This window comes from Talpa europaea (assembly GCF_964194135.1).
Source record: "Talpa europaea genome assembly, chromosome: 2".
NCBI lineage: Eukaryota > Metazoa > Chordata > Mammalia > Eulipotyphla > Talpidae > Talpa > Talpa europaea.
The window spans coordinates 66829394-66847166 of record NC_140068.1 but is presented as its reverse complement, the minus strand read 5'-3'; the positions used below and the strand labels follow the sequence as shown (position 1 = coordinate 66847166).

Below are 17773 nucleotides of genomic sequence, written 5' to 3'. Positions count from 1 at the left end.
GTTCTGTTCCCCGCTCAGGCTCTGGTGAATTCTCTCACCCTCCCGTGCATCTGGCCTGTACCCCAGATCTTGTATATATAAAATAAATCTTAAAAATAAATAAATAAATAAAATACTTTAGTGAAAAAATACAGAGATGGGGTATATTTGATATGCAATTTTTAGGTATAGATGGTGGGTATACAAGTATTGATTAAATTCTCTTTTCAAATTTTCTATATGTTTGAAATTTTTCAAAATAAATATTTTTAAAATATGTGAATATTTTGCTGTTCCTACATTTAAAAAAAATCTTCAAAGGAAGAGAAGCCATGATAAATTTGGCTTACGAAAGTGGAACTTGTATCATTATTTTTTTTTAATTATGTTTACTGAGGTAATGTGGACTTTCAAGAGTATATGAGTTTGAGGGATATAGGCTGGCACCTCCACAAATGTAAGTGATCACACCATGCCTACCACTCACTACCCCTTTCCTCCTCACTCCCCACTTCTGGTAGCCTCAGTTCTGTATTTCTTTTGGGTTGGGTTTGTCTATAGCCTGAAATGCTAATATACAACAAGCATATACTGTGAAACACTCTTCTATGTTAAGGTTCTAACTACTAAAACAAAATTAGAAATTCTAGATCACCCTTAGATTTCTGTACTGGACAGCACTTCCCTCAGGTATGTCAGTTTGAAACACTGATCCAGTCCACCAGTGGTAAAAATGTCGGACTCTCTTCATGGGTTTCAGTGCTTCTGTTCCCCAAACTAAATTTAATAATTGGTCAGAATAAGTCTCTGTGGCATGGTAAAATAACAAAAACAATGAAAATATTATAAATGGCAATACTCATGCATAACATTTGTCAAGCACTCAGTGAAAGGTAAGATCACTTACCAATGATCAAATTGGTAAGACAATAAAGATGTTTCAATAGTAATGGCAGCTAAGGTATGTGTACACATGAGCCATTCAGCACTATAGATAGTCTTTCCTTAAGTCAGGAGTCCAACAGAAATGCATTAAGTCTTCTTTCTTAACATCAGCTTGGGCAAATTTGCAGCTAATCACAATTAGGAACTTATAATGAAGTTCCAGTTCCGCAGGCATCTGACACACCCTTTCCTACTCTTAATTCCTGCCTGTCTTGCTTCACCCTTTTCCCATCCAGGAGCACTTCCTCTGCCAAGCTGGTTGAGGCCACCTCCATTCCCTTACATGCTTAGTGTTCATATAACCCACTAAGCCACCCCACAGAATTCAGGACCAGTATGTGTATACTTCTTCTGTTTTTTCACGTTTCTACTAATTTTTCAATGTATCTTTCTTGCCCCCACCTGCCTGAATAACCAGTGTCTTCCTTTCAAGAACTTCCTCTAGGCTGAAATGCTCAAAAATAGAAGGAAATAAAACAGTAGGAAAAAAAAAGCAGAGTATCACCAGCCTGACCTCCCCACCCAAGTATCAGATTGAGGTCAGTCCCTGAGGGCTGACTTCTCAAGAGCTACCAGAATCACTACTTAACTCATCTCCCAGGTCCATGAGGGTCAAATGACCTACAAGAGGTAGCAACATTTTACCAATAGATATGGGTGTGTTAGTTCTTAAGTTGCCTACTATAGGGTTTGTTCTGTCTTCTTTATTTAATACTTTCTATTCTAAATTAAAACACACATTCAAGTTGTATTTTATAAAACTTTTCTTACCATGAAGAGCTCTGAGTGTTTTCAGAATGAAATCATGAAATATTATTTATTTATTCAACAAATATTATAGACTTTTTTTAGCATAAAAGTTTTCTTCAAGGGACAATTGAATAGAGAAAATAACAAATGCAAAGCATGGCTATTGCATATAGATGTAAGCAGTGTTTTAGTTCAGAGGAAATGATGACTTGTGATATTTTAAAATTAGATTTACTGGAATATTATTTATTCCATAACGGGATGAAGGTTTTTCCTTTTTCTCCCTATACACTATTGCCCCCTGGTGTTGCTATAGCTCCTTTGCAGGGCCTCACAATTCCCCAAAGGTGCAGAGTAAAGCTCAAGTACCACAACAAAATGCTACCAAATCTGAATTGATTTGTTAACATTCACTTTAAAAATGAGTCATTTTAAGTAAAATATTTATTTCTGTTGTCTTTCCTTTCCAGGAAAACTGTGTCCTACCAGAAAAGTACCACATCATAGGTCCTAGCTTTTTATCATAGGGCTCACTGGGTAAAGGTTATGACCCCTAAAAAAACAGATAAAGGAGATAAAAATACTTTCCACTGCATTATGGAAGGGCAGATTCCTGGTGCCACACTTCCACTGAGAGCAATCTCCTTATATACATGCTGAAGAAGAGGAAGCTCACAATTCTTCCAGTTTGAGTCTGACTGAAACATGGTCTTAAGAACTTTGAAATCTTGATACATGTAACAAAAGCCAAAAATACTGTCACTTCAAAAATGGATCTCTTTTCTGGTTTGTAAGAGGTGATAACTTTACACCTTTTTGGAAGGCTTGACATTGCTCTGTCTGGGAAGGCCCCCACCACAGGCCGAGTGACTATTCAAGACAAAGCTAAGACTCTAGAATCACAGAGATGGTTGTCAATGCAGCAGGCTAACGTTACATCTTTTGTTTTTTTTTTTTTTTAAGATTTATTTATTTATACAAGAACTGGGGTACAGGTCAGAGGCGCTGGAGGGTGAAAGAATTCACCAGAGACAGAGCGGGGAGCAGAACAGGCAGACTGATGAAATACGCTGCTGAGGGAAGCAGCGGGCATGACAGGAGAGGTCTGTCATGTCATGTGGGTATCTCCCTGGCCGTCTGGGAATCGAACCCGTGCTGCAGAGGCTGTGGACAGCTTCAAAGCACAGCGCTCAACCCGCTGCAACATCAGGAAGGCCCAACGTTCCAGCTTTGAACACTTTTTCTTCCATCAACAAAACAATGGGGATTGTTTCTAAATATGGGTTGAGACACTGTGTGTGTTTTTGTGGCATGTGAGTGTTTTCTTGGAGAGATGCTAACAGGAGCCCAAAGCTGAAACAAGTCATTTTCACCAGAAACTGCCACAAGTGCTGCCTCAAGGCCTCACTGATGAAGCATGGCTCAGTTTATCTTTCATGGATGTACAATCCAGAGTCTAGAACCTTGCTGGAGTCATAGTAGGTATTTTTAATGTTTGTTGACTACATGAAAGAAAAGTGCTATTCCTTATGCAAACAATTCTGCTCTTAGATACAGGAAAGGGTAGATTCATGAGCATCCAAAGACAGAACCTTAGTAGAACAGTACTTGGCCAAATTGATTTTTTTGTGGTGCTGGTGAAGCAATTTGACAAGAGAATCATATGAACATATATGACGTGCTAATGACTCACAAAAATGAACTGGGAAGCCTTGAATGGTAGAAGTACTCCTATGTGGACAGGTTGGAACTCAAATTCGTAGTATTTGGACATGAATATAGTGATCGACTGGCTCCCATGCTGGTGTGACCTTCAATATAAGTAGCACATACAGCACTAACACTCCATGTCTCTGAGCAGCTCTTTCCTGTCACACCATTCCCATATTCTCAAATGAGTGCCTCAAAGATTCAGCCTCCATCTTGAAGGAAAATGCTGCAACTATAAAGTTACTTGAATAGTCACTTTAGTCACTTGGCCTGAGGTGGGGCCTCCCTGGTGGTGCAAGATGTTAAGCACCGCACTGTGAAGCAATCCACAGCGTCTGCATCACAAGTTCAATCCCCAGCTGGCCAGGGAGAAACCCACGTGGCACAGCAGACCTCTCCTGTCTCGACCGCTGCTCCCCTCAGCAGTGTATTTCAGTCAGTCTGCCTGTTCTGTTCCCCGCTCTGGCTCTGGTGAATTCTCTCACCCCCCACACCTCTGGCCCGTATCCCAGCTCTTGTATGCATAACTAAATAAATCTCTAAAAAAAAAAAAAAAAAAAAAAAAAGTATAACTTCTAGCTATAGATCATCTACACTATCCACTTTCCTTCTTCCCTGATTAGTGAAGCTATGAGTCTAAGAATATAGTAGATAATAGGATCAGTCTTCCTAAAAGGAATGATAGACTTTTTTCCAATATGTCCAAAGTAGGCCTTTTCCAATAACTGTCAACTTGAAACAGGGAACTAAGATTAATTGAGGTCCTGTGGACCTTGGGAGAAACTGTTACCATTACATAAAGAATGCAGGTTATCTAGATTAAGGGACATGTCCAGAAGCAAGCTTTTTATGAGAAAAATATAACTTAAGGCAGGGTATACATCCAAAAGGAAGATCTGTCATAGGAAGTCACTCCCTCCTTATCACATGATATAGCCCTCTTTGTCTTCAATGCTCCCGGCCTCTCAAGTTGGGATTTATACTCCTTTCTTCCTGACCAAAATTGGTACCAGCATAATCATTGTAGCCCCCTCCAGCCCATCCACAGATTATTAAATTGACTTTTCCTTTAACTTTTCTGATGGTGATTTGATTACTCATCCAGCCTGAGAACCTAGAGTTCTATCTCCTCATCTATAACAGAAACTTCTCTCTATTCCATTGTACTGTGTTCAAAATAAAAAAAAAAAACCTAACTTAAAAAATCATTTTGCAATCAAAGACACTATAATTTCATTCATATGTAGTACATAAAGAAACAAAGTGAATGAATTAAGTAAAAAAAGAAAGTTTAGACTGTAAGGGAAGGGGTAAAGAAGATCAATTATATGATGGATAGAATTAGACTTTTAATGGGGAAATTAATGTAATATATACAGATGTTTTATAATGAAGCACACCTGAAACTTTGCATTGTTACTTCAATGAAAATTAGCATTATGATAATCATTAGGATAGAATGAAGGTGAAAAAAAATGGCCAAACTGATGTTTCAGGGACTGATACAGTCAAAATGCTTTATTGCATACTGATTTCCCAAAGGAGATACTGTTTTAAGAAAAAGCTCTATGGGTGGGAAATCCAGTATTAATGGCCATGAATATTTTAGTTAAGTGGTCCAGAAAGAGACACAAGGCCAAGTAAGGCCATCAGTCTTTAATCATCAGAATAATGCCAGAATATTTCTAACAACTCCCCTGAGAGAAGATGATGGGCACCTACAAAAGGTCAGCAAAGATCTAAGATAATTTCAGAATTCAAGGAAACAGCCCGTCTTTCATTTTATTAATGGCAAAATTATAATAGGAAAACGTTCAAACTTAAATTTATACTCACGTACATATTCTAACACTAAAACTACAAAATCTAATATGACTTCCTCTAGCTGCCTTTGGGTATGCTCTGAGATTGCCATTTCAATAAACTGTTCTCTAGTTTCCAAATAATCTTAACTAACATTTAATCTCTTCCGTTTTTTGTCTCTGGTATAATATTTAGGATAAAAATTGAGAAAATGTCTTGGGCTTCAACTGGTTTTCTTTACTAATGAGAAGTCTTTCAAGACATTCTTGACCTGGAGAAGTTACTTTAAAAAAAAAAGTAAGAAGCAGCAGTAAAACTACAATTTCAAGAGACAGGCCATCGGAGAAGACATATGACTACATTCATGGCAATCAGGAGAATATAAGTGTCCATCATTAAGATGCAGCTTAACAAGCATAACCAGTGATACGTGTTCAAATACAATAAAATCTGTAGGAGCCAACAAGCAGATATGTACTAAGTAATTTTTCTTTTTTCTCCTCATCTAGGAAATAACATAGTACATAGTAGATAGTGGGATCTGACATAAGACATCTAGGTTTGAAATACAGTTCAATTGTAATTCATGTGTTTGATTTCTGTATTTCCTCAGCTTCCAGCTCTTGCTAATAATAGTAACATCTGGCTAGAATGTTTAAACTTCTTGTAAATTAATACTGTGGTGAACAGATTGTGCTACAAAATATTTTGAAACCAAAAACGATCAATCTAGATCCAGCATACATGACCATTTAAGTCAGTCATGGGGGAACAGATTAACAATTGATACCCTTATCCAGCACCCTATGTTCTAACAATACTGCTCTTTCTGCAATTCAACCATACAAAACAATTTCCCTTGCCCTGGAAAGATTTTCTCCTGACTTTTAACTGCTGGCTCTTCTTTCCGGCCTAAGTTCAAATGTCACTCCCTCCAAGACCTTTTCTAGCTTCTCCTACGCAATTTTTCCTGAGTTTATTCATATTATTGAGTCTGTCGTAACAGTGCCCACAAGAGGTCATTATCATGCTTTAAGTTTATTTTCTTGTCTCTCTCCACTGATTAAAATGTAAGCTCCATTGGGGCCTGTTGGTCTAGCCCACAGGTAAATTCTCAGTCAAAAAGAGGGTCTTATACAGTCTTTCACAGTAAGTAAAGGATGGATGGATGAGGAATCATACGGCCTAGGTGGTTGATAATGATCCTTCTCTGTTCAGAATCTACTGTTCATTGCTTCTGTGACCAATATCTGCTCTTAGCCTCCATCATTTCTCACCTGGGTCACAGTAGGCTTCATAAAGGGTCTGCCTGCTTCTACTCTGGATTCCTTATGGTTTCTTTCCACACGAGAGCCAAGGTAGTCTTCTTTAAAACAAGTAGGTCACTCTTCTGTGAGATCCGGGCAATGGTTCCCCAGATTACTGAAAGTCGAAATTTGTACAATAACCTAGAAGGCCCAACGTGGCAAGTTTCCTCCTTAAATGACTTTTTCCTCACTCATTCTGCATAAGTAGTCTTGCCCTCCTTTTCCTTTAACATGCCAAGTACCTTAGAGTTTTTGCCCTAAGGTGCTCTCTCTTTTTATGATCCTTTCCCCATATCTGATTGACCAGTTCCCTCACCTACTATGTTCTTTAAAATCTGATCTTCCTACTGAAGCCTATCTACATATTTTATTTACTACCACAACCAACTGCCCCATACTGATGCCAGCTCTCCCCTTTGTTTTTTCCATAGACCTTATTACCTTGTAACATAAGTAATAAACATAACCTGCTTCTATGAGCCCCAGGTTATAGCACAACCCAGGAAATAGCAATACAAGAGCAGGATAGGGAGAAGAGAGGGGGATGTGACTCAAAGCAATTAAAGCTGAAGATAACCCACTATACAATTCTGAGCTACTGAAAGTAAAATTTCACTTGAAAAAAATCACAATGGTACTTTATTCAACCTTATTGACAAAAGAATCATTTTTGTTCCATACCTAAAATTCATTAAGGCCAATCAAAACCTGAATTTACTGGTATAATTTACCCTAACGTGATAAAATAACACAAAACACGGTAAAGACTGCTTTATTGACAGCAGTACAAGTCAATAAATATTGATCCCCAAACAACTCAGATTATTTATCGGATTACTGGTCCACTGAACCGGCTGATTGCTGGGATGACAAATTGAACTCAATCTTGCTTCTTGGGAAATGAAGCCATAACCAGTTGATATATGGCATATCCTGCTCCTGAAAAATAAAAGAAGAACTTAAAAGAAGAACTTAAAATTCTAAGATATAAATGTATAATCCTAATATTCCAGTAAAAAAGTTATAAGGCAAGGTTGGTATTAAGACCACTTTTATGAGAAAATAAAGTATTTTGATAGGTGCTGAGCAAAATTTTAAATATATAATCTAATTTTAGTATTAGCTAACTTCTACAGAAAGATATAGCATAATAATGTATGTGTCAACTTAATAACATAAAAAAAATTTTAAAATAATGTTAAAATATAAAGGTTATTTTCATAGCAACCTAAGATTGCCTGCAAAATGCTAATGATTCAAAATCCAAAAGAGGTCAAAACACACAAGTCTTCCTCAAAGCATATTACCAACGTAAAACCAAGGAAGAGCGGTATAAAATAAAATTTTAAAATAATCAAATTTAAGAATAACTAATAACTGGACATTTATTTTTTAAACTAATAACCAGAATGTGTAAAAAAAAAAAAAAATTACACTAAGGAGGTATGAACCTCTTCCCCTAAATCATACACGGTTTTGTAAGCCCATGTTACCTCAATAAGTAAAAATAAATCAAGTTTAAAAAGAAATAGTCACATTGACAAAGAGAATTTAGAACTTTAATCTTAAGGAAGCCTAAATGTCACTCTATGGTGGTTGTCCTGGACGAGAAATGTTTCTTCACTATATTCAATTTAAGCCAAAGAAGTCACTGGAGCATGAACAGGGGCATTCTGTAGTCAGGCTCCAATCCCAATTTTCCCAAACATAAGTAATATGAACTTGAATAGTTAACATAATTACTTATGTTTAAAATTAAAATACATTAGAGAAATAATAGAAATCCATGTATGTGGTACTATCAAAAGGATGAGCACACCATAATTACTCTATCACTGTTTCCCTTCAGCTACCAGGGAGAGCTATTACTCAAATTCCTAAGTCTGGTTGCATGCAGTAGACCAGTTTGTGATAGTCCACTGCTAAAATGCTGAATAATGGATCTACTCTACCCTATCAAAGTACTTTGCATAATAAAAACAATTATTTTAAATTAAAACCTCTACTGTTCTTTAGAGGTTTTATTTCTATCACAAACATGCATTTACAGGGTCTAGATGGAAAATTTGCTTATATTTTAGATCACAGTCAAAATGTTTAAAAGCCTGTTGCAGGGGATGGGGTAGAATGGATGTCTTGACTCTACCAATGGCACCACCAATGAGTTGCACACTCTAAAACCAACTCATCACAAGATAATCAGCATACTTTATTGGTCTGATTTTTAAAACACATTAAAATACATATATATATATATATATATATATATATACACACACACATATATATCTCTCTCTCTCACAATCCTGAGTCCTTACACGTGAATTATTACAATCTTGTATTAAATTATTAGCACAGTAAAGCCATTATTATTATTTTTCCAGAAACCAAACATTACAAATGCAAGAAATGGTATCTTACCACCAACTGTTAGAATCATGGTGGCCCTATACAGGAGGGCATCAGCTACCCCACCCTTTAGATGCACTGGAATTCCATTTTCCTCCTAGGTTGAAAGAAAAAAGAATAATATGTGATTTGTTTTCAAGTAAGTCCAAAAGACTAATTCATTCATAAAAAATTAAATGCACTACAACCTCCCCTAGAATTAAAATATTTTAAATATTTAAGTTCAAAAGGACTAAAATATTCCCGATTCTTTCACTACTACCACAACCAATGCTTCTTCTTTGAAAGAGGTAATGTCTAAGAGTCAACATTCTTTTAAAGTTGATTTGAGATCCAAAAAAGATTCTAAGAGACACATAAATGTGAAAGCTGTCAAAATATATTTGAGTTTATCAATTCAGTTAATTTTTTAAAAATCAGTAATTAAAACATTTTTGGATTATTCATAGAGAAGGCTTTCTTCCTCAAAAAAAGGCGAGGAGGTTTTGGTTTATAACCCTTATATCCTCAGCACCTAGTCCCACAATTGGCATGTAGTGATATTTTACACACCTGTTAAATATAAGTACCTCATTTTTATGTAGTATATATAACAACTTTTTTCTATCATTTAAAATTTTATGTAGAGGACCTCCCCTGGTGGCGCAGCAGTTGAGCACTGGGCTGCGAAGCTTCCCGCAGCCTCTGCAGTACCGGTTCAATCCCTGGCCACCAGCGAGGGTCCCACATGGCGCGCAGACCTCTCCTGCCACGCCCGCTGCTCCCCTCCGCAGTGTATTTTGTCAGTCTGCCTGTTCTGTTCCCCGCTCTGGCTCTGGTGAATTCTCTCACCCTCCCGCGCTTCTGACTGTACCCAGTACTCGTATAAATAAATAAATAAATAAATCTTAAAAAAAAAAAAGTAAAATTTTATCTAGGAAAAACCATAGATAAAACAACAACAAAAAAATCACTTATAACCTAACTACTTATAAAACAGGTAAACGTCTCTCTTCCACTGTCTTTGCTCATGAGAAAACCACTATTAATAGCATACATATCTTTAAGTATGTCTTCTAATTCAACACATAATTGCTTAGTACAAAGAAAGCGATTATGCAATATAATGATCTACCACATATCTTTTCTCTGTCCAATACTATCCTAAAAACCATTCTATTAGTCCACCTAAACCATAGCTTACAACTCTTACAGCACTACACTGTGGGAAAAAAATCATAATTGAATTAGCCAGTTCTTCTCTAACGGATATTTAGGTTGCGACAGCTTTCTTTTTTTATAATTAAAATCTCATAATGAATAATCTCTTTCTTATTTTTATATACTTAAGCTTCTATTTCTGTAGGGAAGATTTTTTAAAAGTGAAGTCCTAACCGATAGAGTATGTGATTTGTTTTTAACAATACTTTCAAATGCCGCCTAAAATTTTTATATCAATTATACTACTGCCAGGAATGTATGAAACAACTACTGTATGTGAATGTACCTATCTCCACAAGTGGCTAACATACCCTATTTTAAATGTCTCTCAAACTTTCACAAATAGGAAAAAATGTACCATAAAATGTGAATTAAATTTGCATTTTTATTGATTTGTAGGATAATAAGAATATTAAACTTTTGCTATATTTAGAAAATTTGCTATTTGTCACTTGTCTGTTGTAACCAAAATAATTTTTATGTCACCAAATCTTGCAATTTTTCTCCTTTAGTTTCTAGACTTTGTAAAAAAATTGCTTAGGAAGACTTCCCCACCTTTAAGATTATAAGAAATATTCCCCCATGATGATATTTAGTAATAGTGTAATGTATATTTGAAATTTGCTGAGAGAACTTAAGTGTGCTTACCACATTCCAAAGAAAACAGGGTTACCTATGTGAGGTGATATACATATTGAGTGTGGTAACTAATCATAGATACATTAAACATCACATTGTACAACCTTAAAAAATTAGGTATAAGCTAAATATATACCATTTTTAGTATATATAAATAGGGACTCAATAAAATTGGGACTGAGGAAAAAATATTCGCCTTTATTTTCTTCTATTATTTTGTTAAGGGAGAAGTATTTATATTTGTGATTTATATTTGTACTATACATTAAATATATGCGCGTATACACACACACATATATATAGTATATATACTATAGGGACCTAGCTTTACTTTCTTTAAAATTTAGCAAATTTTTCCAATATGGATTTACTGGATCTGTGTTAATGTGAAACAGCCCTTTAAACATCAACAGTTTCTTCCTATTCTTTTGCTAATACAACAGAATCACTAACAATCAGGCATCTCCAGATTTACTTCCTAGCTCCAACTTTTGGTAATCTAAATATTACAAGTAACAATCTACTACAAAATATTTCAGTACCTGAAACAGCTTTTGTTTCTCTGGAACTTTATTTTGTAACTGTCTGCATGAAGCAGTACTTATGGTCCTCTGGGTAATCTGACGAAGAGCCTGAAATGAAAAATCCATATACACAAAACAGATTTAGGGATTAAAGAAATCTTCAAAGCTAACCATTTTCAATCTTCATTATTATTGAAGAGGAAAACTGAGAACTAAAACACATTTAATTTGCCAATAACCAAGTTATAAACCAGCATCCAGATTTTACAATTTGTTATCCATATACTGCTCTTTATGTCGATAGTCCAGTCTGTAGTTTCCAAACACAACATTCAAGAAACAATATAGGCAGTTTCCAAGTAAAAAAATTCATGATCTTTACCTGGATGGAAATCAGTAGCATTTCATTAGCATTGAGGAAAACATGATACATAGACAGTTCAAAAATAAGGATGGTTACAAAATACACTAAGGTCAAGTGTTTTCATTTCATATTCTATTATTACTAAAAGTCTATTACTTGACATCAGAATAAACTAGTGTGAATTCTATTTAATTATCATTTTTCCCTTGTAACAATTTTCCTTAAAAATCTTTGGTGAGAATAAGTCTTTTTAAAAAAAAACTTGCATCATACATCCAGTTGAAGGCAACAAATATGCACTCCTCTTTCTAAAATAAGCTGGTAAGCTAAGTAAAACTTTATTGATTACAAAAGAAAACGATCTTTAGTATATTTTCTTTTTCGCATTTTTTGGTAGATAATTCACATGCTCAGAGGCACCGAAGGAGTGAAGGACACTGCAGAACCGTTTGAAGCAAGCACTACACTTCAGTCGTGACCGCTCCTCAGCTTCAACGGAAATTTAATAACTTTTTTGCTTTTTAAATTGCTTTCTAACGCTCGCAACGCTCAGAACCATTGTATCTTAAGCCCTTCCAATAACAAAGGATCATCTTTCTCTCAAACTCTTCCTGGTATCAGAACTTCCACCTGAACCTTGGTTTTATTCACATCAGAGCTACTGACCTCATTAATGTCCCATAGAGTCACGGGTGGCGATTAAGGACCAAAGGCTTATCTAACCCACAACCCTCAGGTCACCTTCCCAACCACTCCACTCTGCACTGATACCCAGCGCAACCTGAGGCAAGAATGAATGGAAAGGAACGTCAGACCAACAGGCCGCGGACCAAGGTGACTTCTGACGCCTCCTTCTCTCTCCCTAATCCCCACCTCCTAGGCAAACCTTTTCTGTTGTGGCCCCTAAACCTTCAGTACCCTCACCCCACATCTCGAACGCAAACCGAGGAACTGCTCACCAGCAGATTTCGCAGCATCTTGGCTCAGTTACTGTCCACCAACCGCGCCAACTGAATGCCAGGAACTAAATTCTCCACGCCGGAACCGGAACTACCGTCTGGCCTCGCGCATGCGTCAGGGAACCTGAACGTTACCAGGCGGAGAGGGGGTTGTGCCCGTGACCACAGAGAAGCGCGAGCGGCCCGCGGCCTCTGGTCGCTCTAGCCAGTTGGGGGTTTCTCTTCCTGGCTCTCGTTCTTGACTTGTTTGATGCCATTCATACCTTTAGGCTCTGGGAGCTAAGGCTGGGGAAAAGCAAATTAAATTGGTGATCAGAGAGACCTGTTAGATCCTGTATTTATTCGTTTCGATGTTAACGGGACACCAGACTAGCATAGACAATTAGTGTGTTTTGAACGAGAAGGCGTGCAACTGAGTAACCTGTGAGCCATTGATTAGAAGCTGAAATAAAATTAAGCTGCGTAGCTGGGTGAAATACAGAACAAATGGAATAATTCTCATACGGATATAATCACATTTTTTTTCCAACGGAGAATCTGTTACGAGGGCGTTATTGTTCCTTGTGCTGAGAACATGCTGTAAAGAGCTGCTTCGGGGATACTGATTTTTATCTTGTGCCCGTGGATGCTGCAGAATTTCTCATGCGAAAAGCATTTCCACAGTCTCCCAAGATTGTGGAAGCTGTTCACTCGTTTTCTGGGTCGGAGGACTCTGAAGACAGAGGGGGGGAGGAATTTAATTGAGGGACAAGAAATGGGACGAAAAATCTTAAGTCTTACTGTCTCTGGTCCAGCAAAGGTACAGATATGTTGTCGGCATATTTTGCATCAATCTTGCTTAGTAATGCCACATTACAAGTATCTTTATCCTCTGTGCTCACATGTGTGTTTAAACAAAATTATCTATACAATGTATCTTTTCACTTCATCAAACTCAGTGCTATTTCATTGTCATTTCAAAGAAAAAGCTGAGTATGTATGGGTTCAGCATAGGTGAAATGTGTAGATAAAAACTAGTAACTAGAAATTTTTATCCCTTCTAATCTTTAGCTGGGGCAGATATTTTTAAAAAAGTGAACTATCACTTGAACTTGTTTATGTTATATGTGCTCTTATTCAACATTTAGTCAACTAGATTGTAAGCTTCTCAAGAACAGAAATTAAGTGAATTGTTTTCAAAACAATTACGTGATGACCTCGATAGGGGGTAATCAGCTAACCAAATGATGAGTTAATCGTATATATAGTGACAGATGTACAACACTATGGCTCTCTCCAAAAAGAACTAGATTCACAATAGATCCCAAACTACATGCAGATGCTTATTTGCATGTTACTTAGTACAATTTTCCTCTTTACAGAATCACTCTATCACATTCAAATACATTTCTAAATGAGACCCAACATTTGATTCCAGTTACCATCCCATTTCTCTTCTTCAAAATAAAACAGATTTTTTTTTTTAACTTCTTTCTTATCTTTTTATCCTGCCCTGGGTCCTCATCCTCTAACCTTTAAATTTCAGAGAACTTTTTTTCTACATTCATCCCACTTACAATTTCATCCAATTCCATGAATTACCAGTTTGCATGGTGCCTCTCCAGTCTGACCTTTCCCTTTAACTCCAGACTTCTCAAAACTTATGTCCAAAACTAAATGCTACTTCTCATTCCTTACTTCCAATCCTTCTCTGCATTCCAAGATTCAAACTTTGATTTTTTTTTTCCTGTCATAACCTATTAACTAGTCCATTGGAAATTTCTACTGGCTACACTTTCAAAATATAATCTTAACCTGACCTCGCATTACCTCCACTCCTTTCAGGACCACCATTCAGGACCAAGTCTCCGGTACGTACCATGCTTGTATTATTGCAAAAGCCTTTACAATTGATATCCCTGCTTCGAAGGACTCTTCTGTTCAGTATCATCCACACAAAATGACTCTTTTAAGGACTTAAGTTAGAGACTCTGCTTTAAACTGTTTTGTTAATGCTGTATCCCAGCACCTAAAATAGTAACTAGCACAAGGAAAATAGTCTAGTAAATATTGGTTAAATGAATAGCATATTATACAAAGGATGAACTTATTGAGTATAAAAATTCAAAGTCTTTCTTAATAGTCATTTTACTCCTTTCAAAGATTTTTTTAATCCTGGGGCTCCTCATTGTCTCCCTGCTTTTGCTTTATAAGTTGTAATTATCCTGATAGAAAAATTTGCCTGGGTACCTGGCAAATTTTTATTAGATATTCCCAGGCACATTTAAAATTTGTTACCAAATTTCTAAATTCAATCTCTGAAGTTAAATGATTTTCAAAATAGGTTCCTTTCCAAAGCATCAGTCTGAGATTCTTTGGGAATAGTATGTGGACAACATATACAGAGTAACAGGTATAGGAAAATGGTGAGGTGGACAGGACAGACACAAATTAAAAACAGTAAGACGCTCCTTTAGCCCCTTCTCAGATAAAAGGCTTCCAGTCAAATGTCTGGCTCCTTGACAGTTATTCTTTAATGCAGCTATTCTTTAAATTCTCAAATTTCTGTCTGCCCACAACAGTGCTGACCTGCCAACTACTTACTATTTGTCTAAGCTTTTTGTCATGAAAACGAATAAATAATTCACTCACTGGCATTTTTCAATAGCACTGTGCTATTCAAAAGTGAAGCCTAACTTGTCAAGTTCTGCCCATGAACAAAAAACTTTCAATTAGAGTTTTGGAGTCTATTTAAATGAGATTGCCAAGAGCAGCCAGAAATACAAGGAAAACTGCCTAAAGAGAATATAAACTAAAATGAAAAACAGTTAAGAAAAATTGTTAAAATGATAGGAAAATCATGTGCATGTATGCACCCATACATATCCTCTGAAAAATATTTTAGCCATGAACTAAGATTAGCATACTTCAGAAACAAAACAAAGGGAGTCTTAGAATTTTTTTTTTAACTTTAGATATATAAAAATTCAATAGGAATAGTTCTAAAAAGAACAGAGGTAATAACATCTAAGTAACTGGAAAAAAAAGAAGAAACAGTCTAAGAGGTTCAATATCTGACTTGGAGAAGATAAGATTTATCAAAAACACAATTAAAGGTAGAAAAGACTGGAGCCTTCAAAAGTCTTGGGGGAAAATTTAAATTATATATGTTGTCAAACTATGAATGAAATGTGAGAGTGTAACAAAGACAGATTAGACATGTAAGGACCCAAAATTTGACTCACACTACTCCTTAGGAGTAGTGTTTTAGGTGTTTAAGTTTTTTAGGAAATGCTCTAGTAAACATGGAACAAATAGGAACCAGCAGGAGGATAGCAAGAGGAGTTGACAGGATAATGGCTACACAGCACATCAAGAGAACCACCAGCACAGATTAGCACAGGACAATTGGAGAAGAGCCCAGGGAATCAGCATTACCTGATAATTAGTAACAAAAACACTTCAAAACTAGTGATGACAGCATGGAGCACCTGACAAAGAAATAAATTATGTTTCTGAAAAGCTGGATGTTAAACATGAGCCGATTATTAATTTCAGGAAAAAAATAACACAAAGTGTAATCAAGGGCTATGATTTTCTACAGTTTATAATATTTTTATAGTCATAATGAAACAATAATACATTTATTAATTAGTATATATACAATGGGAGAAGGGGAGGTATGTGTGTTAGCTAAATCATTAGTTAACACTATCAAGAAAATAATGCCTAAAATTGCTCAATTGGGCAAAAGTAGAATAAGTATTATTTGAATACACTAAGACAAATACCAAAAGAAACAACTTTTGGAGTCAAAGTCAGGGTCTCTGAAAGGTAAAGACAAGTTGGCAAAAGAATGACTGTTATTCATCACAAAGTCTTTGATTTTTTACTTTGATACATTTTATAGATATAGAAAAGCAAATGAGATCACCATGGTCTGGTTTTAGACATATTTATTAATTTGAAATTTCAAATTACATTAAGGGAAAAGTGATTTTGTTTACTGAATGGAACATGAGCTAAAAGGAGCTCTAAAATACTTCACTGATCGTCCAAACTACCACAAATATTAATGCATCAAAATTCTTCTTGAAACTGCAACACTTCCTTACTCTCTTCTCCACACTCCCAAAATAAGCATGTTCATGAAGACAAAATTTTATAGCTTAACCTACAAGTTCCATGAACCAATGCTAAGGCAGTTTCAAGATAGAAGTGTGCAGGCTGAACAGTTATTCATACCTCACAGCTGTTCCTTCTCTGGTTTTTCATTTCTTCAGGTTCTATTTACCAGACATTTCCTTGATTTAATACCACATATTTAACCAATCTGCCTATAACTCAGGTGACAATTTAGCCGCTTCCTTATAAGAATAGATGTTTCTCAGTATCATAAATAATTTTGCAGTTAGTGTCCCCGAAGAGATCAACAAATCCATGTGGCAATCAAATACACGTGGCACCGTGGTGATCTTAAAATGCGAATTCAATGACTCTGGGCAAAATTTAGTGCTAAATATAAACAACACTGAAGTATTGTTATTTTAGCAAGACACCTAAACATAATTAATTTTGTTCATTTTTATTATACAGAGCATATTAACATAATTTTTAATATAATCAAAATTACAAATAACTTATTAACCAATAAGCAAGTAATACACACTTGACTCTCCTCGTGGTTGAAAATTCTCTATTAGAAGTACAGTTATTTTTACCAATTTATTTTTAAATTGCCTTATGATTTCAATGAACTGTCTTAGCTTATTGAATAATTCCTCCAATTGGGAAACTTCATATATCAAAATACTTTCTGTAAGTTAATGCATTTTTCAATGCCTCCTACTTAACCTAGTTGTCTTTACAATACCATATGATTCTTTGAAAGTTGACTATGACAGCACAATTTCCAAAAGATGAACATAACTGAAGCCTGTAAAAAAGAAATGTCTTCCCTTTCCCTACATGCTTCCCAGAGGTAATGTGAATAGCCCCACTTTTTATTTAACAGGAACACTTTAGAGTTCAAATGGCAGAAAGTAGAAAGGAACGTTGCCCATCAATGTGCTTGTAAAATAAACAAGACTCCAGATTATTTCAAGATTCCATCCTCAACAAAGATAAGAAAGTGTTGGAATGGCTTTAGCAACACCATTAGTTGCCAAACTAAAAAAGAAGACAAAGGATAGCAGGTAGTCCTCC

The 17773-nt window shown here is 35.9% G+C and overlaps 1 protein-coding gene across 1 annotated transcript; it reads right to left on the bottom strand.

Moving 5' to 3' along the window:
- Positions 1-7250: 7250 nt before the first annotated feature.
- Positions 7251-12731, bottom strand: COX7A2 (cytochrome c oxidase subunit 7A2). The gene is made up of 4 exons (XM_084228129.1): positions 12590-12731; positions 11285-11374; positions 8916-9000; positions 7251-7433 (listed from the first exon to the last, which is right to left on the bottom strand). Exons 1-4 carry the CDS (start codon positions 12605-12607, stop codon positions 7375-7377), a joined length of 252 nt encoding a protein of 83 aa, XP_084084255.1. The 5' UTR covers positions 12608-12731; the 3' UTR covers positions 7251-7374.
- Between the last annotated feature and the right edge of the window lie 5042 nt (positions 12732-17773).

Excerpts from the sequence above, each read along its gene's own strand:
- COX7A2 (XM_084228129.1), bottom strand. Across the intron at positions 9,001-11,284 it reads AGAAACAAAAGCTGTTTCAG|GAGGAAAATGGAATTCCAGT; the intron begins GTACTGAAATAT and ends CTTTCAACCTAG. Across the intron at positions 7,434-8,915 it reads CATGATTCTAACAGTTGGTG|GAGCAGGATATGCCATATAT; the intron begins GTAAGATACCAT and ends TTTATTTTTCAG.